The sequence below is a fragment of the Sus scrofa genome, chromosome 2, assembly GCF_000003025.6.
Source record: "Sus scrofa isolate TJ Tabasco breed Duroc chromosome 2, Sscrofa11.1, whole genome shotgun sequence".
Taxonomy (NCBI): Eukaryota; Metazoa; Chordata; class Mammalia; order Artiodactyla; family Suidae; genus Sus; species Sus scrofa.
Window position 1 is genome coordinate 71,576,447 of NC_010444.4, and position 26,382 is coordinate 71,602,828.

General features: G+C 54.7%; 1 protein-coding gene across 1 annotated transcript; it reads right to left on the reverse strand.

The window, feature by feature from the left end:
• On the reverse strand, nt 719-26,310 carry PNPLA6 (patatin like phospholipase domain containing 6). Its single transcript, XM_013987341.2, is given in 35 exon segments — nt 719-1,018; nt 1,127-1,236; nt 1,322-1,418; nt 1,623-1,739; nt 2,589-2,890; nt 5,040-5,156; nt 5,595-5,664; nt 5,752-5,868; nt 6,150-6,306; nt 6,493-6,611; nt 6,779-6,961; nt 7,163-7,331; nt 7,624-7,687; nt 7,917-8,057; nt 10,079-10,154; nt 10,424-10,537; nt 10,974-11,097; nt 11,177-11,308; nt 11,526-11,731; nt 17,521-17,598; nt 17,683-17,850; nt 17,975-18,084; nt 18,741-18,824; nt 19,157-19,319; nt 19,419-19,499; nt 19,872-20,000; nt 20,224-20,304; nt 20,843-21,002; nt 21,096-21,180; nt 21,183-21,235; nt 24,030-24,127; nt 24,324-24,406; nt 24,577-24,664; nt 24,992-25,060; nt 25,730-26,310. Coding segments are annotated over 35 exon segments (4,047 nt in total). The 5' UTR covers nt 25,757-26,310; the 3' UTR covers nt 719-943.

A 26,382-nucleotide genomic window follows, 5' to 3' on the forward strand; every position in this document is an offset into this window, starting at 1 on the left:
TGGTTGGAAAACTCAAGAGGCCCAGGTAAGGCTGGAGTCTGGTGAAAGTAACACCTGATGAGGCACATACTCCAGCAGCCCCATTTCACAAGAGAAGCGACTGATGCTCAGAGGTTCAGTAACACATCTGAGGCCACCGCTGAGTGGTCAGACTGGGTTTCACCTCCAGGCAGCTTGGCTGTACAGTCTAAGCTCTTAACCAACATGCTGAGACAGTGAGAGAGGGTCCCTGGGGACAGGTCGCGGCACACGGTAAGGACTGGCTCATTCTGTGTGACTTCAGCAAAGCACACAGTAGGGGATTTCCTGGGAGCTTCCCAAGCCCCATGTGTGTGTACATGTGCAAGTGTATAGGGGGTCATCCTTTGGGAACCAAGCTCAGGAGTGCACGCAGTGGGAATACACAGAACACATGGAGTACCTGTGCACAGTAGGACCAGTTGAGGGGCAGGAGCTGTGGTAACCTAGTTCAGAAAATGAGGAGTACCAGAATGGGCATCTGTGATCGCCAGGGGGTGCACATGGCATTTGGAGACCCTGGCACATGGCAGGTCTACAGCCTGCGCTGAGTGGGACTACAGGTGATTTCTGAGATGGCCACTAACAGTGGGGGAGCACAGGTCATTGTGACAAGCTCAAGGCTATTTTAGACCCCAGCCATCCTGAGCAGGAAGCTGGGGCCAGGTGCCCCCTGAACCCAAAGATGACATAAGGCCACTTCCGAGAGGGGAAGGTTTATTGGAGTGACTGACCAAGGTCATCAGTGCAACACGACCCTCCCTTGGGGGACAGGGCAGTTCAGTGTGTGGGCCCTGGGGGCTGGGGGGGCCAAAGGGGACCCAGAAGGGGTGTCACAGGCATAGCAGCAGGCAGAGGGTGAGTGAGCCACCTCCACAGGACTCACCCCTAGTTCAGCCCCAGCCCCTCCCACCCACCGAGGTCCTCAGGCATCCGCAGCTGAGCTGGGGGGGTCCTGCGGCAGACAGCGCCGGTGCCGCAAAATCGACTTCTCCTCCTCCTGCAGGGACAGGAGTGCCCCCCATCACGTGTCACACAGCCCAGGACACTGCCACATGTCAGCCTAGTCTCCCCACCCCACGGGGGGCCCCAGGCCACCCACTCTCACCATCTCGGAGGCGGTGCTGGGGCTCGCGCCCTCGGGAGAGCCGCCTTCATCCCGTGAGCAATCAGGTCCTGCATCCTCCTCGTACTCTGTCAGGCAGTCCGACTCCTCTCCTGGAATGGCAGCAGCAATGGGTGAGGCGAAGAAGGCTTGGCTGGTCTGACTTCTCCCCACTCAGGGGTACCCTCGGCCCCTCACCATCAGCACAGCCATCAGAAACGTAGCTGGTGGGGGGCTCGATCCGGGACACGATCTCAGCCAAGTCGGTGAAGCCGGAGCTGGGGAAGGCGAGTACCTGCAGGGGGCGTGGGTGAGGCTCTGGGGGTGGGAGGGAAGTCCGCAGGGGCCTGAGGGGTGGGGGCTGGTAGTGTCCTGGGGTCTCAAAGACCCTGGGTGAGAGCCCTCTGGTCTAAGGGGCTCAGCAAAACCAGGGGAGGCCTGGGGTCACCTGAAGGAGAGACCCAGAGCGGCCCGCTGGAAGAGGAGGTCACAGGCTTACATCTGCACGGCGGCTCTCATTAAGGTCAGCAGATCGCTGGTCCGTGAGCATCTTTTCAATGATGTCGCCGCGGCTCCAGCCCCCAAAGACCGCCTTCCCGTATTGGTAGCCCACATCCTGGGGGAAACAAGGAGGCTGAGGCCATGTCTGCAACCTCCCTGATGTTCTTCTCTGCCTCTTACTTGCTGCTTATTCCCACCCTGCCTGCCCTTTCCCTGGTCCCTCAAAAGGTTGATGCTCTGGAGCAGCTGGCATTTGAGGCTACACCGATTTCAGAGTCAGCCTGTATGTAGCACACTCACCCCAAGTGCTCTGTCCTGTGCCCCTGCCAGACATTACCAATCGCTCTTTGCACATTCTTTCCCACTCAGGCCCATGCAGTGTGCCAAGTACTAAGTGATATAAGAGGGCTGTACACAAGCTTATTTCAAAGTCTGCAAATATGCAGTATACACGTATATATCACCACCTCCCATGCCTATAACAGGCATCACGAATCTGCCATGGCATGACTTCCCAATGAGCCCAGAAAGGGCACCAGACATTTTTACTCAGGGCTCTGGTAGCAGCTATGATCCTTTTCAGTTGGCACAGACTATGACACATTTTCCTGGGTCAGTGGTACACTACACACTGCTCCATTCAATGTATTCCAGACTTGTGGCAGACATCACTAGTTGATCACGGTTCTCATTCCCACCAACACACAAATGGCATTAGAAACCTCTACATAGTGCTTCAGGCAGTGCAGCTGGCACATAATAAGAACCTTAGTTCATACATGGCACATGCACAGAAACCTCCCCTTGCCACACTCACTGCAGACATCACTAATTGATTACTGTTCTATTCCCCATGGATCCCAAATGGAGCCCTAGAATCCTTCCCTTCATGTTGCTCTGGGCTTTCAGCAGTAAAGCTCTGCTGGCCCACTACACTGGCACCAAGTAGCTCCCAACCACTCACATAGATCTGGTCAAACTTCCCGAAGTCCATGGTCTTGAAGCAGTCAATGGGTGGGCGCAGGTACTCGCAATAGGAGCTAGACTTCACGACCTCCAGCTGCCGCACGCAGGACACATAGGCCAGGCGAGACTGGATCTCAGCCATGTCTGGAACCTTGATCTTGTCTGCCCAGGGGTTCAGCCGCTTCCACAGCAGCCACCAGCCAGACAGGCTGTCCCCGTAGGTGCTGAGGTCTGTTTCATCCTGGCTCCCCACGTCAATGGCGATGACTGTCTTGGCACCCATGCTGCGGGCAATGTCCGCTGTGGGGCCGGGGGATCAGTGAGCCGTTCCCAACCAGGACTGGGATGGGGAAGTTCAACCCAGACCCACAAATGCCATCATGCAGAGGGTCACGCCAAAAAAAAAAAAAAAAAACAAAAAAAAAACCCAAAAACAAACAAACAAACAAAAAAAACCATGCAAAGGACACACTGGCATGCAAAGGGCAGAGACGTAGATGCCAGTGATGTGAAGGAGGTGGGGTCGGGTATTGGAGCTTGGTGGTCTGGGGAACCAGGACCAGAGGGATGGAGAAAATGGAGGCAGAGGGACAAAGTTGCTGGAGAAAGAGACAGGAGGTCAGATACGTGGGGGACAGAGATGTGGAAGAAGAGTGACACAGAGAGCCAGAGGAAGGACACCAGGAAACAGAGATGAAGGGATCAGACTCACAGAAACAAGCAGAGGATCAGAGATGCTGGGAGACTGAGGTGTGAGGAAAGTGACAGTGAGAATAAAGACACCAGGTGACAGAGCTATGGGGAGAGCAACAGAGCTTTGTGGGAGAGAAAGCTGTCAGGGGCCAGAGATGTGGAAGGAAAGGGCATCTGGAAGGAAGGACCTCAAGACTGAGACAAAGGCCAGAGAGCAAAGAGCTCATTGGAGATGCAGGCGAGCAGGACGGATGGGGTGAAGGGTGAGGGGATGGCCCAGTGAGGAGGGCGCTGTGGCCATGGGTCCGCGTGCCTAAAAGACCTGAGTTTCCATCAGACTTAGCCTGTATCCCTCACAGGTGTGTGTGTGTGTGTGTGTGTGTGCGCGCGTGCGTGTGTGTGCTGTACGCACCCCTATCAGGCATGTGCATCTCCTGTCTATGCATCTGTGAACACATCCACTTCTGGGTGTGCTTTGCCTCTGTACACACACCCAGGCCTGTGTTCCTTTTAGTCCACATGTACCTGGATCAACGTCTCTGTATGCTTCCCTGTGTGTCCAAGTGTACCGGTCCACCTGTGAGTTCATGCACACCTGCTCACACCCATGGGGTCGTGTGAGTGTGTATATCTGTACGGAACACCTGTGCAGGAGTTTGGCAAATTGTAAAGGGCTAGAGGAAAAAGAACTTTGGCTTTGCGAGTTGCAACTATTCAGCTCTGCTGCAGACACAGCCACGGTCAGCTGTGGCTTTGTGCCAATGGAACTTTATTTACAAAATCAGGCAGGGGGCCAGATTTGGTGTGTGGGGTGTTGTTTGCTGATCCCTTGGCATGTGGGAACTCAAGCATCTGTGTAGCTGGCAAAGGTGTCTACTTGTGTTTGCATGCTTCTGGGTATGATTTTTTTTTTTTTTTTTTTTGGCCTCGCCTGCAGCATGCAGAAGTTCCTAGGCCAGGGATCAAACCCATATCACAGCAGTGACTTGACTCCCAGCAGTAAAACACCAGCTCCTTAACCACTAGACCACCAGGGAACTCCCAGGATGTGTGGAATTTTAAGTTGCAAACCCTGCTGCCTCTTATCCACATGCTTCAGATGTGTGAAAGAAAGCTGGTGGTGGGAGTTCCCGTCGTGGCGCAGTGGTTAACAAATCAGACTAGGAACCATGAGGTTGCGGGTTCAATCCCTACCCTTGCTCACTGGGTTAACGATCTGGCGTTGCCGTGAGCTGTGGTGTAGGTTGCAGACGCGGCTCGGATCCCGCGTTGCTGTGGCTCTGGCGTAGGCCGGCGGCTACAGCTCCGATTCAACCCCTAGCCTGGGAACCTCCATATGCCGAGGGAGCGGCCCAAGAAATAGCAAAAAGACAAAAAAAAAAAAAAGCTGGTGGTGGAGGTGGCCCACCCATCTGGGTGTGTCCACGCGGGTGTGTTTGAGAGGGTGTGCAGGGCCCATGCAGATAGCCTGGAGTGGAAGGACCTGTGCCCTGTCTCATCAACACCTCTGTTCATCTGTGTGCACGTGTGTGAGTGCCACACCTGCCATGTGAGCATCTGAGGGAATGTGTGTGTGAGCACATGTACCTGGCGTACATGACTCAGGGTGATCGAGGCTGGCTGCACATTTCCTGCCCCATGTGTGTTTGCGTGTGTGTCTAATATAGCACGTAGTGTGACTTTCACCCGTGCACCCCCGTATCTGCCATGAGTCCGCCATGTGTCTGTGCAAGAGGATGAGTGGGCGGCTACTTGCCTGGCAGGTTGTTGATGTAGCCGCCGTCCATGAGGAGGTGCCCGTCCTTGGGGTCGCACAGTGGCGGCAGGTAGCCTGAGAGGGTCATGCTGGCACGCACGTATCGCCACAAGGAGCCTGCCCAGCGGGACACACAGACACAGACACGCACAGGCACACTCAGACACACTGGGAGGCCTGGCCAGCCCTGTGGGCTCGCTGACCTGGCACGTTGTTGACATAGCACCCGTCCACCAGCAGGTGCCCGTCCCTGGGGTCACAGAGTGGGGGCAGGTAGGGGCAGTAGGAGGCACTGGCCCGGACATAGCGCCACACGCAGCCTGCGGGGATGGTGTGAGGGGATGAGGCACCCAACAAGCCTCCTGGTCCCCCACCCCCAAGGACAGACATACCTGGGGCCTCTGGGGCATTAGTGGGTGACGGTTAGTGCTCAGCAATCAGGCCAGGATGGATGGTCACTCATGTTAACAATGTCCCCGACGCTCGGCTGCCCTCCCTGCACCCACTCCCTACGTGGCCACAGTAGTTGCCGTGGGGCCGGCTGGGGGCACCCACCATCTTTGTGGACACGCATGGCTGAGGAGGTGATGTCTGTGGTGACGTTGAAGTATGGCAGCCACAGATCCTACGGGGATAGGGACCAAGGTCCAGGAGGGGTGGGGACTCCTGCGGGGAGGGGCGGTGGAAGGGCGGGCGTGAGGGGAGGGTGCACCTCGATTTGCTTGTCCTGGAAGACCCGGTGGACACTGCGGTTGAAGGCTGACCCCGTGAACATGGAGGTGACGGGGTAGGTGAGGTCCAGCATGGGCTCCAGCACCGAAGTCATGCTCTAGGGGCGAGGTGCCAGTCGGGATCAAAGAGGAGTCACTTGGGGTCACTGACTAGGTAGTCCCTCAGGGTTCTGATTGCTCTAGCTGGGAACTAGGGGCTAAGGTCACTTGCCAGGAGATGACAGGGGGTCATTCAAGGTTCTGGAAGTATCTCCCTCTATGGATCCAGGTGGCGGTCACAGATTCTAAGTCAGAAGGGTCAGGAGAAGCCCAGAAGCTCCCCCCCACCCCGGGGGCAGGATGCTCCTAGGGTGGGGGAACCCCTTTCCACAACACACACCTTGGCCCACTCCCGGGCACGCTGCTTAGTGCGGCTCGCGCTCCGCTCCTCCGCATACAGGGCCCCGATGAAAGAGCCGATGGACGTGCCGCCCACCAGGTCGACAGGGACCCCCGCCTCCTCCAATGCCTTCAGCACCCCAATATGTGAGCAGCCCCTGCAAGGTAAAGAAAACTCAGTGACCTGCTGGGGATTCCCTAACCATCCCCCCCATCTCCCATAACACCAACCAGCAAGGAACATGGTGTCAGCCGTCAGCCGGGCCCCTGTGGGATCCCACCCATTGAATAAGCCCTCAGGCACTCTAGCCCCGCCCCTGCCAGCATTGACCCCCACCTCTCACCTGGCTCCGCCCCCACCCAGCACAAGGGCGATGGTGTTGCCTGTGAGCACTCGCGCCAGGCGAGAGAAGTCGCTGTGCCGGTCCGCGCGCCTCGAGAAAACCTTCTCGTAGAGCTCATGCTGGTGTCGGGGGAGAGACGCGTGGCTCAGGAGGATGGGGGTGTAGGAGGCGGTGTGTGCACTTCCAGGACGCTGCCCCAGGCCCTGTGGTCTGTCCCTAAGCCACGCCCCTCCAGTAGTCATGCTCCTGAAAGGTCCCCAGAGCCAGCTGTCCCCAGGAAGCTCACCAGCTTGGCAGGGCTGCGGCGCGAGAAAAGGCGGCGCGGACAGCGCAGATGCAGGTGCCCTGAGCACCAGCTGCGCATGTTGAGCCACTCCACTGTGCGCGTGGGGCCCGGGCCTTCCTCACGGTGCAGCAGGACCAGCTGCTTGAGGGCGCGCACGGCCGTATTCTCCAGCATCTGCTCCAGCTGTGGGGGGCGGGGAGGAAAGAAGCTACTATCACGGGTGGTTTCTTCCCAACCCCCACACCTGGCTGAGTTTGGGTCTCCGGGTCATCTAGACCCACCAGTGAGGGTGCAAGTGGCCTCGCACAGGTACTGGGGTGTAGGGGTGGGGCGCGCGGGTGGCGGGATCCTAGAGATGGGGTCATTGCAAGTGGGTGTCCAGACCTGGCCGAGTGTGGGTTCCTGGTCGCCCAGGCCCACGATGAGGATGCAGTCGGCCTGGCGCAAGCAACGCACGGTCCAGGGCGTCAGCGATGTGTCTGTCTGGTAGAGCACGATGCGGTGCGTGTCCTCCTGCTGGGCCAGCCATCCTGACAGCCGGAATTCTTGGATGCTAGGGTGGGGGTCGGGGAGCATCATCCCAGGGCTGGTCAGGAATCCCATGCCCCCAGATACCATGTAGCTTCTTTGCTGAGGGGAGAGGGGGCTTGGACATCCAAGCTCCCACATGTCTATGCCCTCCAGAGGTGTATTCACTCCAATGTCTCCCCAGTGACCAAAAGAATAGGGACCCATGCTCCTTGTTTCATAGCCTAGAACTCAAATGAGATCTGAAAGAATCCTAGGCTGCAAGCTTATCCCTTTCTCCCCAACCTCCCCCAATCTCCTGCAGCCCCAATACACACCTGTCCAGTGCAGAAGCCCCCAGGCGCGCCCGGATGATGTCACTGTTGAGGAGGAGTGTAGGGCCTGAGGGTGGGTGAGGAAGCCAGTTTAGGAACCCAGGTCAACAGAGTCTTGAGACTGTCTCATAAGAGAATACCGTCCACTCCATCCCCATGGCCCTGTTCCAACTCCCTGCCCCGACTTCTGACCCACCCAGGGGTCTCCACTCATTGGCCAATGCCCCCAGCCAAATGCACCTTGCCCCACATAAACCAGAGGCCTGCACTTGCCCATGCCCCATCCCACGACTGACCGATGGCTTGTAGAGCATGCTGCAGCTCCAGCATGAAGGCCACCATGGGCACCTCGGCACACACAGGCAACACTGCCACCGTTGCCAGGTTGCTGGCTGGGTTGGTGAGCTCCGAGTGAGGGGGGACACCAAGTCCCGAGCCTGTTGAAACCCCAAAGAATGGTATTTGCTGTGCCTTCCTCTGTCTGGAAAGGTTGACTTCCTTCCATCTTCTCAGAAATCCCTGCCCCTGTCCCTCAGCCAAGGCTTAGTGATGCCATAGCGAAGGTCATGGCCCCAAACCTAAGCCCACAGCCTCGACCACTGTCCTTGATAATACCTGGCTAACTAACCTTCAGTTCTGGCCCAGTCTCCTCGATGAGATCCATTACACAACTCTATTTCTGCCTAAGTGGATTGACCCAAGCCCCTAGCCCATTCTGGCTTTGGTGCCTCTGTCCACTAAAGGAACTCAAACACAAATACACAGAAACAAATGTTTCTGACCCACCCATTACTTTTCTGCTTCTCCATTTACTCTTTTTTTTTTTCTTTTTCCCTTTTTGCCTGCTCTAGGGCCACTCCCACGGCATATGGAGGTTCCCAGGCTAGGGGTCTAATTGGAGCTATAGCCGCCGGCCTACGCCACAGCCACAGTCTCAGCAACACTGGATCCGAGCCGCATCTGTGACCTACACCACAGCTCACGGCAATGCCAGATCCTTAACCCACTGAGCAAGGCCAGAGATCGAACCTGCAACCTCATGGTTCCTAGTCAGATTTGTTACCCACTGGGCACAATGGGAACTCCTCCATTTACTCCTTAAATCAAGCCATTGACCCCCATCTCTTGACTGGACCTCTCACTGCCTCCTCACCTCCAACTCTTTCCATAACAGTCTGAATAACTTCAAATGCCTTTCCACGGCCCCCAGCCCCCACATGACCTGCCCCTGCCCCCATTCCTTGCTCATGCTCCTCCTTGAAGTGTTTCAATACCACCAAACCTTGCATGTGTCTGACCCCATCTCATTTACCAAGTTTCAGCCCACTGTCCTCAGAAAAGCCTTCCTCCCTCCGCTAGTCATATTCCATCAAGACCATCTTTTGTTTCCTTCCCAGTACCTTATCTGACACTGCACTCTTTCTTTGTATTTTAAAAACTGTTTTGCCTTTCAAGTTGTCAACCCCTCTAGGGGGCCTTGTCTGTCTTGTGCCCTCTCCCACCCCTGTGCCCAGCATAGTGCAAGCACACACCAAGTGCTCACCAAAAAATTCTCTTTTGCAAAGCATCAATAATGACATTCTTCAGGGTCTGCCATCCTAAAGTCCCTGCCCCCATAGCTGCCCTGGAATCACACCCAGGGTGGCCCTGGCAGCTGGGTGGGAGTGAACAGGTATTTGTATGCATGGTGTGGGACTAAGGGAAGTCTGTTGGGAAAGACCCTGGGCATGGAGGAAGTTCTTGGCTAAGGCTTACCCTCAACCCACCCCGGGGGGGACCCAGGTGTCAGGGCTGATAGGGCAGAGGCCCCTGAGGGAAAAAGGAGAGTAGGGATTGCTGGTCTGGTCCAGGGTCAAGTCACCATAACGTAGAAACTCCGGCCTGTATTTCTGCACACCTTGAATCTAACTCCATTTCCCAGTGTATCCTAGCTGATAAAAACTACATCTCCCAGCATGCCCTGAGAAGGGACCCACACCTACCAGCCTGCCCTAGGATGGGGAACCACATCTCCCACCATACCAGTAAACTATGAAGCCACTTCCCAACATGCCCTGCGCCCCCCAACCACCAACCTATATACTACATTTTCCAGCACACTTTAGTCTAGGACTCCCCTTCCCAGTAAGTGGGCTCCATCCCCCAGCAAGCCCTGACACCCAGAACCAAGCTTGTCCCTAAAGACTTGGCGTCTCAGCACGAACGATGCTTTATATTCCATTAACAAGCAGACCCCGGGTCCAGAACTCCGTTTCTCCACATGCCCAAGAATCGGAAGTCCATCCCCCAACATGCCGGAACTCGGATTCCCACTTCTTGCTTCAAGCCCCACCTACAGCGATTTACACACTGGACTCCATTTCCCAGCATGCCTTGGGTTCCATGGCTCCCTCTCCAGGCATGTTCTGGGCATCGGACTACATCTCCCAGCATTCCTTGGGGCCCGAGAGGCTCTCACCTGGAAAGGGTCCTTGCAGCTGCTGCAAATTCCCCAGAATTTTCTGGCTCAAAAGGTGGATAAGGCGAGTCACGACCTGTGATGTGGGAGGTCAGTAGCCCAGTGAGACTGGAGGAGCAACTCTGCGGTTGCCACTTCTTCCTCTATCAGGGCGCCTGGGTCCCCGTTACCTGGGCCCCATCCCAAAAGCCCCGCCCTCACGTGGAGGCCTCACCTCCTCCCTAGGGCTCCACCCACGCCCGAAACCCTCCCCACCTGTTTGGCCCTGCCTCCTCAGCGGCCCCGCCCCCACTCCCATCTGTCCCGCCCCATTGGGAGAACAGCCTGTAAACCTGCTAGCTGCACCTGTGGGTATCGACGTTTGATGTGGCCCAGAGTGCCCTCAGGGAGTTTGGCCAACTCCGTGTCACGCACTGCGTGCACCGTCGTGGCGCGTGGCTGCCTTGTCAGTGCTTCCACCTAAGGGACCACATGCATGACCACGACTGCTTGAGCCAAGAGGCTGAGAGATAAAGGGGAGGCCAATCATGGCTACAGAGAGGATGTGGTACCGAGTCCTCCATCCAACTTGGGGGTGGAGTGAGCCAAGCCTCGCTACCCATTTCGGGGCTCCAGAGAAAGGGAGAGAACAGGGATCCCCACCAGGCAGGGGTCCCCACTTCTGATGGAGAGAGGTCTGGAGATTGAGTCAGATGGGACTCACCACCCTGATAAGGATGTCCCCATTCCCCCGGCCCACGGAAAGGAGCTGGGGAAAGTGGATTGCTTGAGGTCAGAGGTGGGGGAGGGCATGTTCACCTCTCCATCAGGTTACCCAGGATGAAGTGTATGTTGGGGTTGAGGGGAAACGAGGCTGGGAGAGGTTAGAGGCCAGTGGGTTGGGGAGGGCGCTCACCACTCCTATGAGATCCCCGCGGCCATACTCGCCCACCAGCTCCTTCTTGCCGCTGCCACGCTGGATGACACTACGCAGCCGACCATTGAGCACGATGTAGGTGCAGTCAGAACGGTCTCCCTGCCTGGGATGGGGGCGGGTCAGACAGAGTAGGGGCTGTCATTGGCTTGGGCTTGAGGGGAGATGTGGGGGCCGGGCTGTACCTGTACAGAGCACGTCCTGCCTCCACTGCCGTCCAGTCGATGGCGAAGTCCATCTGGCGCACGAAGGGTGACATCCTCGCAGCCACAGTGTGCGCAGCGCTCAGCACCACACTGGGCTGTGCACGCATGATCCTATAGGTGAAGGGCACGGGGGAATGGGCCGGGGGCGCCCTGGAACCGCCCTTAGGGAGTGGAGAGGGCAGGTGATGGCCTGGAGGTGGGATAGGAAGGGTTCAGAGTTGCCCTGGAAAAGTGTGGGTGTTCAGAGATGGCTTCACTGAGGGTGGAATGGAATTGGCTGGGGGCCCTCTGAGTGCCACCCCCACCCCAACATTGGGCCCAGTCGTACTCATAGAAATCAGACTTGGAGATCCTCAGGAAGGTGCAGTCGCGCTGGGCTCGCAGTGTAAAGATAAGGGGTTCACCAGTGAGCACAGCCAGCTGCCCCACCAGTTCCCCAGGCTGTGCGACGAACAAGCACACGTCCTCAGCCTTGTTGATCATGCGCTGGTAGACGTGCAGGCAGCCCCAGAGCACAAAATGCAGGCTCACATCCTGTGGGGCAAGGGCCAGAGATGGGCACAGGGGAAACACTGCACTCACAGCTCAGGTCAGTACGCACCATAGGAAAGGTTAAGGAAGGAAAAGCTAGAGGGAGTGAAGGCTTTCTGTAACACTGAGCTGAGCAGCATATGTATCTATATTTCCATTCAGCACCCAGAGCAGACATTACTAATGGATCACCCAGCTCAGCCCAGATTAAGGCCCATGAATTCTTTTCAACAGAGCCAGCAAGAGGAACAAACCTGAGCCACATAGGAGCATACTGAGCTTAGATCCTCTTTGCTTGTGGCTTTGTTGGCTACTGCATAGCCACGTGGAAAAGAATAAGGTTGGATCCTCATCTTACATCATATTTCAATGGATCAAAGACAGGAATATGAGAGCGTAAACTGTAAAACACTTAGAAGAAATTATAGGAGTCAATCTTGGTCACCCTGATTTTGGCAGTGGATTCTTGGATATGAACTAAAAGCATAAGTAACAAAAGTAGATAAACTGAACTTTATCAAAATTAAAAAACTTTCTCTCTCTCTCTCTCTTTTTTTTTTTTTTTTTTTTTTTTTTGCATTTTAGGGCATATGGAAATTCCCAGGCTAGGGGTCCAATCAGAGCTACAGCTCCCAGCCTACACCACAGCCACAGCAATGCAGGATCCAAGCCATGTCTGCAATCTACACCACAGCTCACAACAATGCCAGATCCTTAACCAAATGAGCGAGGCCAGGGATTGAACCTGCAATCTTGTGGTTCCTAGTTGGATTTGTTTCTGCTGCGCCACGATGGGAACTCCAAAATTAAAAACTTTTTTTTTTTTTTGCCTTTTCTAGGGCTGCTCCCACAGCATATGGAGGTTCCCAGACTAGGGGTCTAATCAGAGCTGTTGTTGCCGGCCTAGGCCACAGCCACAACAACGTGGGATCCGAGCTGTGTGTGAGACCTACACCACAGCTCATGGCAATGCCAGATCCTTAACCCACTGAGCAAGGCCAGGGATCAAACCCAAAACCTCATGGTTTCTAGTCGGATTCGTTAACCACTGAGCCACGATGGGAAGTCCCAAAATTAAAAACCTTTGATCTTCAAAGAATACTATCAAGAAAGGACAACCAGAGAGTTCCCGTTGTGGCTCAGTGGTTAATGAATCCAACTAAAATCCATGAGGATGAGGGTTCGATCCCTGGCCTCACTTAGTGGGTTGAGTGAGGATCTGGTGTCGCCGTGAGCTGTGGTGTAGGTAGCAGACGCAGCTTGGATCCTGCATTGCTGTGGCTGTGGCATAGGGCGGCAGCTGTAGCTCCAGTTCGACCCCTGGCCTGGGAACTTCCACATGCCATGGGTGTGGCTCTAACAAAACAAAAAAGCAAAAGAAAAAAGAAATGAAAGGACAACTCACAGTCTGAGAGAAACTATTTGCAAATCATGTATCTGCTAAGGGTCTAGTATCCAGAATATGCAAAGAATTCTTACAACTCAATAATAAAGACAAGTAACTCAAAATATGGGTGGAGGGGAGTTCCTGCTGTGGTGCAATGGGTTAAGAATCCAACTGCAGCTGCTCGGATGGCTGTGGCGGCACTGTGTGGCTCTCAGATGCAGCTCGGATTCAATCCCTGGCCTGGGAATGTCCATGTGCCACAAGTGCAACCATTAAAAAAAAAAAAAAATGGGTGAAGGCTCTCAATAGACATTTCTCCAAAGGAAATATATGAATGACAAGTAAGCTCATGAAAAGATGCTCAACATCATGTATCATTAGGGAAATGCAAATCGCAACCACAATGAGATGCCACATCACACCCACTAGGATGCTAGAATCAAAAAGTGTTAGAGGGAGTTCCTGCCATGGCTCAGTGGTTAACGAATCCACCTAGGAACCATGAGGTTGCGGGTTTGATCCCTGGCCTCGCTCAGTGGGTTAAGAATCCAGCGTTGCCATGAGCTGTGGTGTAGGTTGCAGACATGGCTCGGATCCAGCGTTGCTGTGAGCTGTGGTGTAGGCCGGTGGCTACAGTTCCGATTGGACCCCTAGCCTGGGAACCTCCATATGCCACGGGAGCGGCCCTAGAAAAGGCAAAAAGACAAAAAAAAAAAAAAAAAAAAAAAAAAAAGCGTTAGAGAGGATATAAGAAATCGGAATCCTTATATACTGCTGGCAGGGATGTAAAATGGTGCAGCCACTGGGAAACAGTCTGGCAAAAGAATTTAAAACAGTCTTCAAAGAATTAAAAATAGAGTTGCAGAATGACCCTGCAACTCGACGCCTAGGTATCTACCCAACAGAAGTGAAAACATGCCACACAGACACTTGTACCTAACTGTACACCACATTATGCATGCTAGCCAAAAGGTGGAAATAACCCAATGTCCATCCACTGATGAACCAAGAAACAATATGGGGCCCATTCATATGATGGATAGTATAATAGAATGAGGCATCGACACACACAACATGGCTGAACCTTGAAAACATCATACTAAGTGAAAGAAGCCCAGACATAAAAGGCCATGTATTGTGTGATTCTACTGATATAAAGTGCTTACAACAGGCAAATCTACAGAAGCATAAGATTAGTAGTTGCTTAGGGCTGTGACTAGTTATGTGGTAGGAGATTGATGGCTTAAGGGTGTGGGGTTTCTTTTTAAAGTGATGTTCCAAAATTGACAGTGGTGATGGTTGCACAACTCTGATTACATTAAAAACCACTGAACTGTACTTTTTTTTCTTTTTCTTTTTACGGCCACACCATGGCATATGGATGTTCCCAGGCTAGGGGTGGAATCAGAGCTACAGCTGCCAGCCACAGCCACAGCAACAGCAATGCCAGATCCGAGCAGCGCCTGCAACCTACACCACAGCTCTCAGCAACGCTGGACCTTTAACCCAATGAGCAAGGCCAGGGATCGAACCACAACCTCATGGTTCCTAGTTGGATTCACTTTCACTGAGCCATGACGGGAACTCCTAAACTGTACTCTTTAAATGGGTGAATTGGATAATGTGTAGATTACATCTCAATAAAACTATCACACACACACACACACAAAATCCCCTTTGCTCTCAGTTCCCTTGTTCCACTCTATCCCTGTTGACTTCCCTTTGTTTCCTAGATATAGAATATCTCTACCCCAGGACATTTGCACAAACTGTAGCCTCTGCCTAGAATGCTCTTTTTTTCCTTTCGCACCTAGTAATTTCTCCCCACCCTTCCTCCTTCCTTGGAGGTCACTTCCTCAAAGACACTGCCTAGACTAACCAGATTCTGCAGAGCTGAGAACATCTTTGTTGCATTAGGCACATACGATTCAGCAATAACTTGTGTAATCCTTTGAGTGTAATGACTGTCAGAACTGTGAGCTTCCTAAGGGTGGGGGGCCCTGCTGGTGTTTCTGGCTTCTGTAACAGGCAGCACAGGGTCTGGGATATCAGCAAACACTCAGTAAACAGGTACCCTCTACCCTCTGGTTAGCCTGCCCAGCTAACACTCTCTGTACCACTTTTTTTTTTTTTTTTTTTTTTTTTTTGCCTTTTTAGGGCCACACCTGAGGCATATGGAGGTTCCTAGGCTAGGGGTCTAATCAGAGCTGTTGCTGCTGGCCTTCACATCTAAGCTGCATCCTCGACCTACACCACAGCTCACGGCAATGCTGGATCCTTAACCCACTGAGTGAGGCCAGGGATCGAACCCACAACCTCATGGTTCCTAGTCAGATTTGTTTCCACTGTGTCATCATGGGAACTCCTGTGCCACCATTTTAAATAAGGGACTGAGGAGTCTCCATTGTGGCTTAGTGGTAACGAAACTGACTAGTATCCATGAGGATGCCATTTGTCCTCGGATTGGGAAGCTTTTTTTTTTTTTTTTGTCTTTTGAGGGCCACACCCACAGCATATGGAGGTTCCCAGGCTAGGGGTCTAATCGGAGCTGTAGCTGCCAACCTATACCACAACTCACAGCAACGCCAGATCCTTAACCCACTGAGCAAGGTCAGGGATTGAACCCGCAGCCTCATGGTTCCTAATCAGACTTGTTAACCACTGAGCCACAACAGGAACTCCTAAATCTTTTGTGTGTGTGTGTGTGCATGTGTGTGTGTGTGTGTGGAGCATGTTTTTTTTACTATAGGACTTCTCAGAGCCTTGAATATACTAATGAGGTTCACTGGGAGCATCCAAGATGGGATAAAATAGCCATTTCCCCAAACCTATTTCGCATAGATTCCCCTCCCCCCCCTTTTTTTTCAGGCTGCACCTGTGGCATATGGAAGTTCCCAGGTTGCATCTGCAACCTACACCACAGCTCACGGCAACACTGGATCCTTAACCTACTGAGCAAGGCCAGGGACTGAACCTGCATCCAACGGCTACCAGTCAGATTCTTAGCCCACGGAGGGCAAGTCCAACACACAGATCCCTTTTGATATGGGTGTTCCCCAAAATACACTTGGGGAAATGATTGTGTAAAGTAGGGTTTCTCAACCTTGACACTACTGACATTTTGGGCTGGATAATTCTGTCACAGGGGGTGGGGTGGGGCTGGCCTGTGCCCTCTTGCATCCTTGGTCTCTGCTTACTAAGTGCTGGTGGCTCCCTCCCCCGTCGATCAAAAATGTCTTGATACCATCAAATCTTTCCTGGGGGGACCGAATTGGTATAAAGTTTTGGAGGAGGACAGAGCAGACCAGCTTTGTCCCTAGTGAAGTCCTGAAGCCTGTGTCAGCAGGCTGGGGCTGGGGCTGGGGCTGGGGTGGGTGGAGCCCAGCAGAGGCTTCCAGATAAGTGGGGCCCAGGAGCCTCTGTGAGAGCCATGGTGTAACCACACTTCCTCAGCTGAACTCAAGAAGCTGGCACCAAAATTCCTCTGCAGAAAGGCGCCCACCCTGCAATGGGCAGCTTATGGGGAAAACTGAGTTACCCGATCGAGTGAAAAAACAACCCAGCTCGCTAACGGAGGAAGCCAGCACCCCTCCCCTCCCAGCTGGGGCCCTCCCTCCCCTGAGCCTGGGGTGGTGCTGCGGTCTCAACACCTAAGTCATGTTACCCCCAGTGTCACCCTCCCACCCCCCACGAGCTATTGCTCCAACCCTACTCTGGCTGGTCACCCGTGCAAACCTTAGCAACTTTGTACTGAGTATTTCCTCTTTCATTCTCACCATATTGACAGATAGTGACTGTTATGACCCTATTTCACTGGTGAGGAAGATAAGAAGTTTCTAGAAGATTCTCCCAAGGTCACACAGGAAGTAAGGACAGAGTGCAGATTTCCTCTGGCTCTCTCCTTAACCCTCCTTCTCAGTGCTCCTGGCCTGTGACATCGCGATGGGTCTCAGTTTCCCAATGGGGGAAGGGAGGCATGATCAGGGTACAGTTCCCTCCACCTCCTGTGTGTCACGGGGAGGCACTGGAAGCCAGCTCGTGGGGCTGGACCTCGACCTCCAGGTCCAGAGTCTGATCTGTACCTGTTTACTGAGCGCCCAGCCCCGTATGGACCCAGGATGAGAACTAGAGCTACAGAGTCATGTTGTAGAGTTGAAAGGTCAGGAAGTAGAGGTTGCAGGGAAGGCCAGGCAGGTAAGAGACATCTTGGGCTGAGGGTCTTAGTGTAAAAAGTTCAGGGCTTGGAGGTGAAAGTCAGCAGGTCCAGAGGACATGGGGGGGGAAGGCTGAGGGTCAGAGTCATAGGATCCAAAGGTCAGGGGTGGAAATCATTAACTGAGAGGTCTACACACAAGGTGAAAAGGCAAGGGTCAGAGGTCATAGAAAGGTCAGGGGTCAACCTCACCTGGTCCCCCTGGCGGGCAATGATGGTACCAGCTTTGGCGTGATGCAGCAAGACTCGGCTATTGAGAAGGGCGGGGTCCTGGGGAAAAAAGGGGGCTGTCAAGACTGGCCTAGCCAGGCCTCCCTTCTTCATCTTGTCCCCCAGACCCTCTTGGCTGCCCACCTCAATCCGCATCAGCTTGGCCAGCTCCTGCTTTGCTGCCTCAAAGATGCTGCTTGTCTGGCGGCCCTGGTAGGGCCCGAAGGGGCACCTGCCGGTGGCCGACTCATCCTCGCAGTAGCTGTACTCGCAGGCACCTGCCGGCTGCTCCCGCAGCTCCTGAGTAGGGGTCTGCATGGGGCAGGGCCTGTGACTTCCATGCTCCCGCCACACTTTCCTCCTGGGGGGACCCCCACCTTTGGCCAGACCATGGTCCTAGGAGGGAGCTGGGGTGGGGGAGAAGGCAGGGCCTTACCCTAGCAGGGGCTGCCTGAATCACCCCTGAGGTCTCTTCCTGCAAGGACATGGAGATCCGGCCACGCTCATATGCCATGTCAAAGTCTGAGCGGGGGCCACCCTGCAAGCCTGCAGTGAGCAGGGAGCAAGAAATGCAACAGAGATGAATGTGACCATAGCTGGAGTCTAAGCAAGCACTACCTACTGGACCCCAGGCAACAGCTGTGCAGACATGGCTAATCGATTACGGCTCTCTCTCCCTCAAAACCCTCTTCACCAGTTGGTAAGACACCATCTCAATGAGTATCTCCCAAAAAAACGCATGAGGAAGTGCTGCCAATATTCCCACTTTGCAAATAATAAAAGCCAAGATGAGGAGTTCCCACTGTGGTGCAATGGAAATGAATCTGACTAGTATCCGTAAGGATGTGGCTTTGATCCCTGGCATCACTCAGTGGGTTGGGGATCTAGCGTTGCCATAAGCTGTGGTGTAGGTCACAGATGCAGCTCAGATCCTGAGTTGCTGTGGCTGTGGTCTACACCAGCAGCCGTCGCTCCAATTCGACCCCTAGCTTGGGAACTTCCATGTGCTGCAGGGGAGGCCCTAAAAAAGGCAAAAAAAAAAAGAAAGAAAGAAAGGAAGAAAGAAAGAAAGAAAGAAAGAAAGAGCCAAAACCAAAAAATAAAAACAAACAAAAAACAACAAAAAGAAAAGCCAAGACTGGCAGGCCTGCGTCCAACCCAGAAGCTCGATGGTCCCCCCACCTCCACCTGGTGCCTCAAACCTGAGATGTCCACTGGCATGGAGATGCAGCGACTCAGCAAGGGGGCCGAGGGGGCTTCCAGGGACGTGGGCTTCACCAGCTCCCCTGGGGGAGAAGCATGGTCAGGGTCCTGCCCCTTGGAGCCCCCAGGTCTAGAGCTAGGACCAGGGCAGGGAACTGATGGGATCCTGGGGAGGGGTCAGCTCAGAGTCCCTGGAGACTAGGAACAGTGATTCCAATGGGCCCATGGGACTGAGGCCAGGGGTCCTGGAGGAGCAGACAGGAGTCAGACCTGGGTGCCTAGCTCAGGGGTCCCTGGGGGGCTGGGCAAGTCAGGTGGGAGTCTCTGAGGAACTGAGAAAAGGATTGTGGGGCAGAGGGAGTGGACTGGGCCAGCCTAGTGTTCCTGAGAGCCAAGCAGCGGTCATCATGGGTACCTGGAGGTCCAGGCAGTGGGGCCCCAGTGGGGTCAGGCGGCCGGCCAGGAGTCTCCCTGGGCTCATCAGCAGCTGATGTGCTGATCACCCGCTTGGAGCCACGCACAGGGCTGGTGCGGGCTGGGAGCCCCGGGCTGGGGAATAGGCGCAGGGGCTGGATCTCCTGGGGGCAGAGAAGATCCTTGTGGCATATGCATGGCGGGGGGAGGGGGGCAGGCGCCATGAGCCCCTCCTGCCCTAGCTGCCCTTCCATGCAACTCACGTGGCTGAAGAGCTCATTGGTCAGACCCAGGTAGTTGTGAAGCGCCAGAAAAGTGACCCGTTGCAGCCTGACCATGATGATCTGCAGGGGCGTGGTCAGCGGCGGCGGGGGCGGGGGGGGGGGGGAGGAAAAGAGGGTGAGCCTCAGGAGCAAGGTGGGACCTAGTAGCACTAAGGGGGTGGGGCCAAAGATGGGGAGAAGATGGAGTGAAGGTCAAGGTCAGGAGCAGTAAGGGGCAGGGTGGGGCCAGAGGAGCCAGGGAGAAATCCACAATCAGGCAGAAGTCGCCTGGGGAGAAGAGGCAGAGCCCGGGAGGTGCAGGGGCATGGGCGAGGGCTGGCTGCTCAGGGCCGATAAGCAAAGCCTGAGCGCCCTTGGTTGCTGGGTCCCAGACCACAGGGGCCTGTGACAGGCAGGCGGCGGTTAGTGGAAGGAAGTGGACCGCCTGCTGACCTGCACCACCCGCACCAGGCTCTCAGGGTACTTGGTGAAGACTGCAGAGAAGGCTTCAACCGGCAGGCGCAGCACTGTGGAGTCTCGGGCCGCCCGGGCAGACACAGTCCGCTGGGGGTGCTGGTGACCCTGGGGACGCCAGGGTCAGGGGCAGGGGGGACGTGAGAAGGATCCAGGTCAAGGGCTGAGCCCCCTCCCTGCTCCCCCAACCCTTCCCAATACCAGTGCTTTGTAGGACCAACATTAGGAAGGTACCAGAGATAGGGACCCTCAGGATGATCCTTTCCAGCCCAGCCCAGCAGCTGTGTCCTCCTACCCAGCTACCCCACCCCGCTCCGCACTGGTCACTCACGGTGATGACATCCAGGATGCTAAGGAGGCTGTTAACACTGTCTCCAGGAACCACCTCCTTCACCACACACTCCTTCCCATCCTGAGACACATGGGGGAAGGAGGGAGACTGACCAGTGCTGTGCCCGCCCTGCCAGCCCAAATTCCATTCCAACCATGCCACTGGCCCTCATTCTTTTTTGCTTTTCTTTTCTTTTCTGGCCTCCCTGCAGCATACGGAGTTCCCAGGCCCAGGATCAGATCCAAGCCACAGTTGCAGGAACACTGAATCCTTTAACCCACTAGCCAGGGATCGAACCTGTGTTCCGGCACTGCAGAGACATGACCAATCCCATTGTGCCACAGCAGGAACTCCACGGGCCCTCATTCTCACTCAGCCCAGTAATCACTGACACCTCAATCCCAAATGAACCTTCCGACCGACATCCACCATTACCCATAACCGCTGACCGTGTGGACCACCCCACACACCTTTGGGCATCTGCTCCCAACTCCGCCAGCACACCCCAGAAGACTACCAACCCTGCTGACCCAAAGCAGTGCCTGTCCCCAGTGACCACTGCCTCACTGCCCAACCTGCGGTCCAGCACCCTGTGGTGCCCCCGGGGGAGCCCACTCACAGGTCCCGGCAGACAGAGCTCCAGCAGCCCGTCCTGTACCACGTAGATGCTGGCATCAGGCTGGCCCGGCCGGAAGACGTAGTCACCCTGGCCGAGCCGCTGGAAGACCATGTGCCGGCACAGCTCCAGGAAGAGCGGCTTCTCAAAGTGGCCCAGCACCCTGTTGGGTAGGAGGGGATGCGGAGAGATGCAGGAGGTCAGGTCAGCCCAGGGTCGGGCAGCCCCACCCTGCTGCCTGCACCTTGACACTGACCGGACGTTCTTGAGCATGTAGAGCACCTCAGAGGGCAGGTGGGAGTTGGCCAGGTCCCCCTCTGTCAGGTCAGCCTCCAGCACGCGGGTGGGGGCTCCTTCCGCTGCAGTGTTGGCGCCTCTTTCTGGATGCGCAGGATCCTGGTGGGAGGAGAGCGATGCAAGGATCAGGGGAAGCAGGAAGAGGGCTCAGGCAGACCCGAGACCCCCACAGAGACTTTCCTGAGGGTTACTAGAGCGGGGGCCAGCAAACTCTGGCCCCCTGGCCAAATCAGGCCAGCCACCTCCTTTAGTAAATAAAGTTTTATTGACACACAGCTCCATTTGTTCTTTTGCATCCTGTCTGTAGCTGCTTTAATGCTATGACAGCAGCGTAAGCAGACTGCTAAGCCCAAGTTGTGGCTCTATAAAGAGAAAACGTGGAGTTCCCATCCTGGCTCAGCAGTAAGGAACCCAACTAGTATCCATGAGGATGTAGGTTTGATCCCTGGCCTCGCTCAGTGGGTTAAGGATCCGGCATTGCCGTGAGCTGTGGTGTAGGTTGCAGACACAGCTTGGATCCCACAGCATTGCTATGGCTATGGCGTAGGCTGCCAGTTGTAGCTCCGATTTAACCACTAGCCTGGGAACTTCCATATGCCACAGGTATGGTCCTAAAAAGCAAAAATAAATAAATAAAAATAAATTAATAAATTAATTAAAAAAAGAAAAAACTTGCTGACCCCTGTTGTAAAACCCTGAGATCACCCTTCACTAGTCTCAGACCCCTTAGATGGCCCCTCTAGTGAGGCAGACCCCTGACATAGCTTCCAAGATACAGGCAGACCCCAGAAAAAGCACCTCTGTTCATCATGGGACCCCAGAGTGAGCCTTTACGGCAGTCACAGAATAGACTCCTGATGAGCCTCCATACGTAGGCAGATTCCTAGCGTAGCTTATACCAGGAGACCCCTGATACAGCATTTCTGCTCATTGCAAAGATCGCTGAGGAGTTCCTGCTGCGGCCCAATGGGATCAGCAGTATCTGGGGAGCACTGGAATGCAGGTTGGATCCCCAAACCAGCAAAGTGGGTTAAGGATCCGGCGTTGATGCAGCGTCAGTTGCAACTGCAGCTCGGATCTGATCCCTGGCCTGGGAACTCCATATGCTGTGGGGTAGCCAAAAAAGAAAAAACAAAGACCCCTGAGATAGCCTTTCTTCCCAAGTCGCAGACAGCCCTGAGACAGTTCCTCTGATGGTCACAGAGAGCCTGAGATCACCTTCATTACATGTGGAGAATTCAGATACACACCCTCTGCTAATCATGGACCTGGGAGAGCTCTTCCCTGCAAGCCACAGTTATTACTGAGACAGACCTTCCACTGTCACAAGATACTCAAAAGATAGACCCTCTAGTATGAGTGGAACCCTGAGTTAAACTCCATATTACAGAGTTCCCTTCTCTACTCTTTCTCCTCTTCTCCCTCTCCCTTCCCTTCTTCTCCTTTTTTTTAGGGGTGCACCTGCGGCATACGGAAGTTTCCAGGCTAGGGGTAAAATCAGAGCAGAAGCTGCTGGCTTTCGCCACAGCAACACAGGATCTGAGCCACATCTGAGACCTACACCACAACTCCCAGCAATGCCAGATCCTTAACCCACTGAGCAGCGCCAAGGATCAAACCTGAATCCTCATGGATACTAGTAGGTTTCGTTACTGCTAAGCCACAACAGGAAAACGCTCCTCCTTCTTCTTCTTCTTGGTCCCACCCACAGCACTCAGAAGTTCCTGTTCTGAGCCACAGCACTGACAACATCGAATCCTTAACTGTGAGGCCACCAGGGAACTCTTCCGATTAAGAATACTTGGGCTAGCCCTTGCCCAGGTCATGAAAAGCTGAGATAGCCCTCTGAAGGTCCGCAAGGCTGTACAGACACTGAGGCTGCCCCCCCATTGGAGGTAGAGAGACTCTCAACCTATCATGGAATATCTAGAAATAGCCCTTCTACTCATCATAGAAAACCTTGGAACAGCACACCTGTTGATCATAGATAGCCTTGGAATAGACCCTTGTGTGTAGAAACACTTGAGACAGACCTTCAAAGAGACCCTATGCAAGGACCTACTGTTCTGCACAAGGTCAACTATTCAATACTGTGTAATAACCTATATAGGAGAAGCATCTGAAAATGAGTGGGTATATGTATATATACAACTGATCTACTTTGATGTACACGTGAAACCAACACAACTTTGTAAGTCAATTATACTCCCCAAAAAATTTAAAAAGAGAGAGAGAGAGAGACCCTATGATGTCAAGAGACCCCAAAGCCAGCTCCCAACTCAGAAGGATCACTGGGAAAACCTTTCTCAGAGACCCTGAAGTAGCCCTTTGCTGATGACATATCCTAAGATACCCTTCCTCTGTCTCCAGCACAAAAATATTCTTGTGATAACTCCTGAGGAACAGAAACCCCTAATAGAGCCTCTGCAGTGTACGAAGAACTCCAAGGGAGGTGCCGTAGAGAGATGCTTTCTGATGGAGAGAGACTGATGAGATCAACCCGAGAAAACAAAAACTAGAGACAGCTCATCCAGCAGGTCCTAGAAACACCTGAGATGACCCCAATGAAACACCCTGGAATAAACTGTCTCATGTGGGAAGACCCCAGATTTGACCCCTAAGTGTAAGACAAGACATCCGAGATAGCTATTGGGGATTAAATAATTCACAGATACCACTGTGGCAGGGAAACATCACTCAGAGAGCCCTCAGGAGACAGAGACAGCCTGTCTAGTGCAGGAGAGCTCTGAAATAGTCCCTCTGATGTGAGAAGACTCCTAAGACCAGGCCCTGGGGTTCAAAGCAGCCTGAGATACGCCTTTCGTTGTGGGCTGACCACTCAAAAATCCCCGGATTTAGCCCCCAGCGCCAGGTGCCCACAGCATAGCCTTACTTCTTGGCGATGTTGAGCATCTTAAGTTTTTTCTTCATTCGTGGCCGGGAAGCGGTGGAGACCGAGGCGTCCACCAGGGAAGAAGTGGATTGTGATACCTGGGAGGGTTAAGCGGTGTGGGGGAGAGAGATGGGTCAACTGCCAATTCAGACCCTAGGGAAGGTGGGGCGGGGCGGGGGTGGGGCGGATCCAGAGGCCCTAGATCAAGGAGGGCGGCGGGCTAAGAAGTATTAACTAGACAAAAGGCGGGACCTCCGTGTGGCCAGTGGGAGCCCTAGGGGGTCCCAGACTCACCTTCCGCATAATCTTCCGGCCATAGAAAAGTACTTTGTCTCTCTTCCGGAATCGATACCTCGGGCCATCCGGGGCTGGGGTTTCTAGGGAAAAGTGCGGAGAGGGGCATTCTGAGCTCTACGCATACTCCGCCCAGGCAGTGATGGGAACACGGCGCGAAAACTCCAGCAAATCCTATCTCTACAGTCTCAGGGACCCAGGCGTTTCAGCTTCCCATCCCTCAGCACCCCCAGAAGGCCCTCCGGGTCCTCACTCGGCACTCGAAGCCTCCGCACCAGCAGGAGGATGAGCACGGCCGTGACCAGCACCGCGACTCCAGCCCCGATCATCACGCCCAGCACCTGAGGGACGAAAGGCACTGGCTGCGCATCGCATATACGACCTGCCGGGCCTCCCTCAAGGACCGAGACGCCCGAGACCCCATTCCACTGAGCCAGTTCAGGTCCCGAAACCACAGGCGATGCGGGCCTTGATGACCCCATCTGCAAAATGGGCAAGCGCAGCTCCCTTCTCTGGGGGTCAACTCTTTTTGCGGCTCAGCGGCCCGCAGTGCACGCCGGGAAACGTAGTTCCGCCTGAACAGACAGTCTGGTTATCGCGGGACCGCGATGATAAGCGCTGAGCACGTCGGGAATTGTAGTTCCCGCAGCGCAGCACTCCAACCTTACCACTCCGGTTTGCAGAGGGGCCTCCATCAGTTGCCTCTGGCTGGGCGTCAGGTCTGGTAATCTGAAGTCCTGAGGAATAAAAAGCAGGAGGAACCAGTGCAAATCCTCACTTTGGGCCCTCCCCTCCCCTGCTGAAAGCCCTGCCCCCTTTGTACTACAGCCCGGCTGGCTGCCAACTGGGGGACAGACAGCTCGAAGGGCGCTGCGGAACACAAGGGTGGGGCAAATTGATCTCAGGGCCCGAGCCAGGGAGTGAGGTAGGTCCCCGGCTCACAGCCAGGCTCCTCTTACCTATGCACTAGGCGGACCTCATGCCACACTTACCCAGCTCCACCCAGGGGCCAAAGGGCAGTCAGCTCGGCACTCACTGTCCGCAGCCAGTGAACAGGTCCCTGAAGGACACCGCTCCCTCCAGCAGGTGGCCCCATCCCCAGCCTCTGCGGAACTGATCAATCGTGACCCACCGAGCCCTAGGCCGCACCCCTGCGCCCCCTGCGAAGACTGGATGCCCTCCCTCAGGAAAATAGGACCGACGAGTCTTGGGGTTGGGGAGATGCCTGGCTCCAGGGAAGTACGGGAGCTGGAGCACAGCGGGAGTGCTGCTGGGAGCAGCCACACAAGGGGTCGTAGGGCAGTGTCAAGCGCTCGGAAGGACAGTGGGACGCTCGGAGTTGGGTGGGCTCTTAAAGTGTTACTGGTTGATGCTGGAGATTTACTGTCACATAACAGTAAAGTTACCGGGTCTTTGACGGTGCAGAGCATCATTGAGATTCTGCGAGCGATGCTGGCGCCATTGCTGGGATACGTAACCAGGGACGCTGGAATTACTCGTGATCGCTGGAAAGTTACTAAGATTCTGAGGACCACAGGACTATTACTGGGAAGACCGGAACCTGAATGGGCACGTCTCTGGAGTCATTCAAGCATGATACCGACGAATACTGTAATATTACTGAGAGTTTTCTGGGAGGCTGAGGCTGCTTCTGGAGTATTAATAGAAATTTGGGAGTCACTTGGCCCTTGAGACACTACCTGGAAAATTTGCGGGGGTCTAGTCCCCTTCTACTGTGGGGCGCACCTGGCTACCGATGCGAAAACACTTGTCGGGAGCTGGGGGGATGGGAGCGTCAGAACATCAAGGGCTACTGGGAATCGGTGGACAGATCTTGGGAATGCCAAGGACTCGCTAACGACCCCCGAAGGGACGCCACTGCGGGGGACGAAGGAAACCCGGACTCACCCAGGGGCTGCAGCCGGGGTCCACTCTGCGCCAACTCCACTAGCGTTCCGCCCAGCGCCGCCGGCGCGGCCCCTTTAAATTATTCACCGCAGGGCGCCCCGCAGCCCCGCCCCCTGCCATGCTTGGAAGGTCGCGTGGAGCGGGCCAAGCA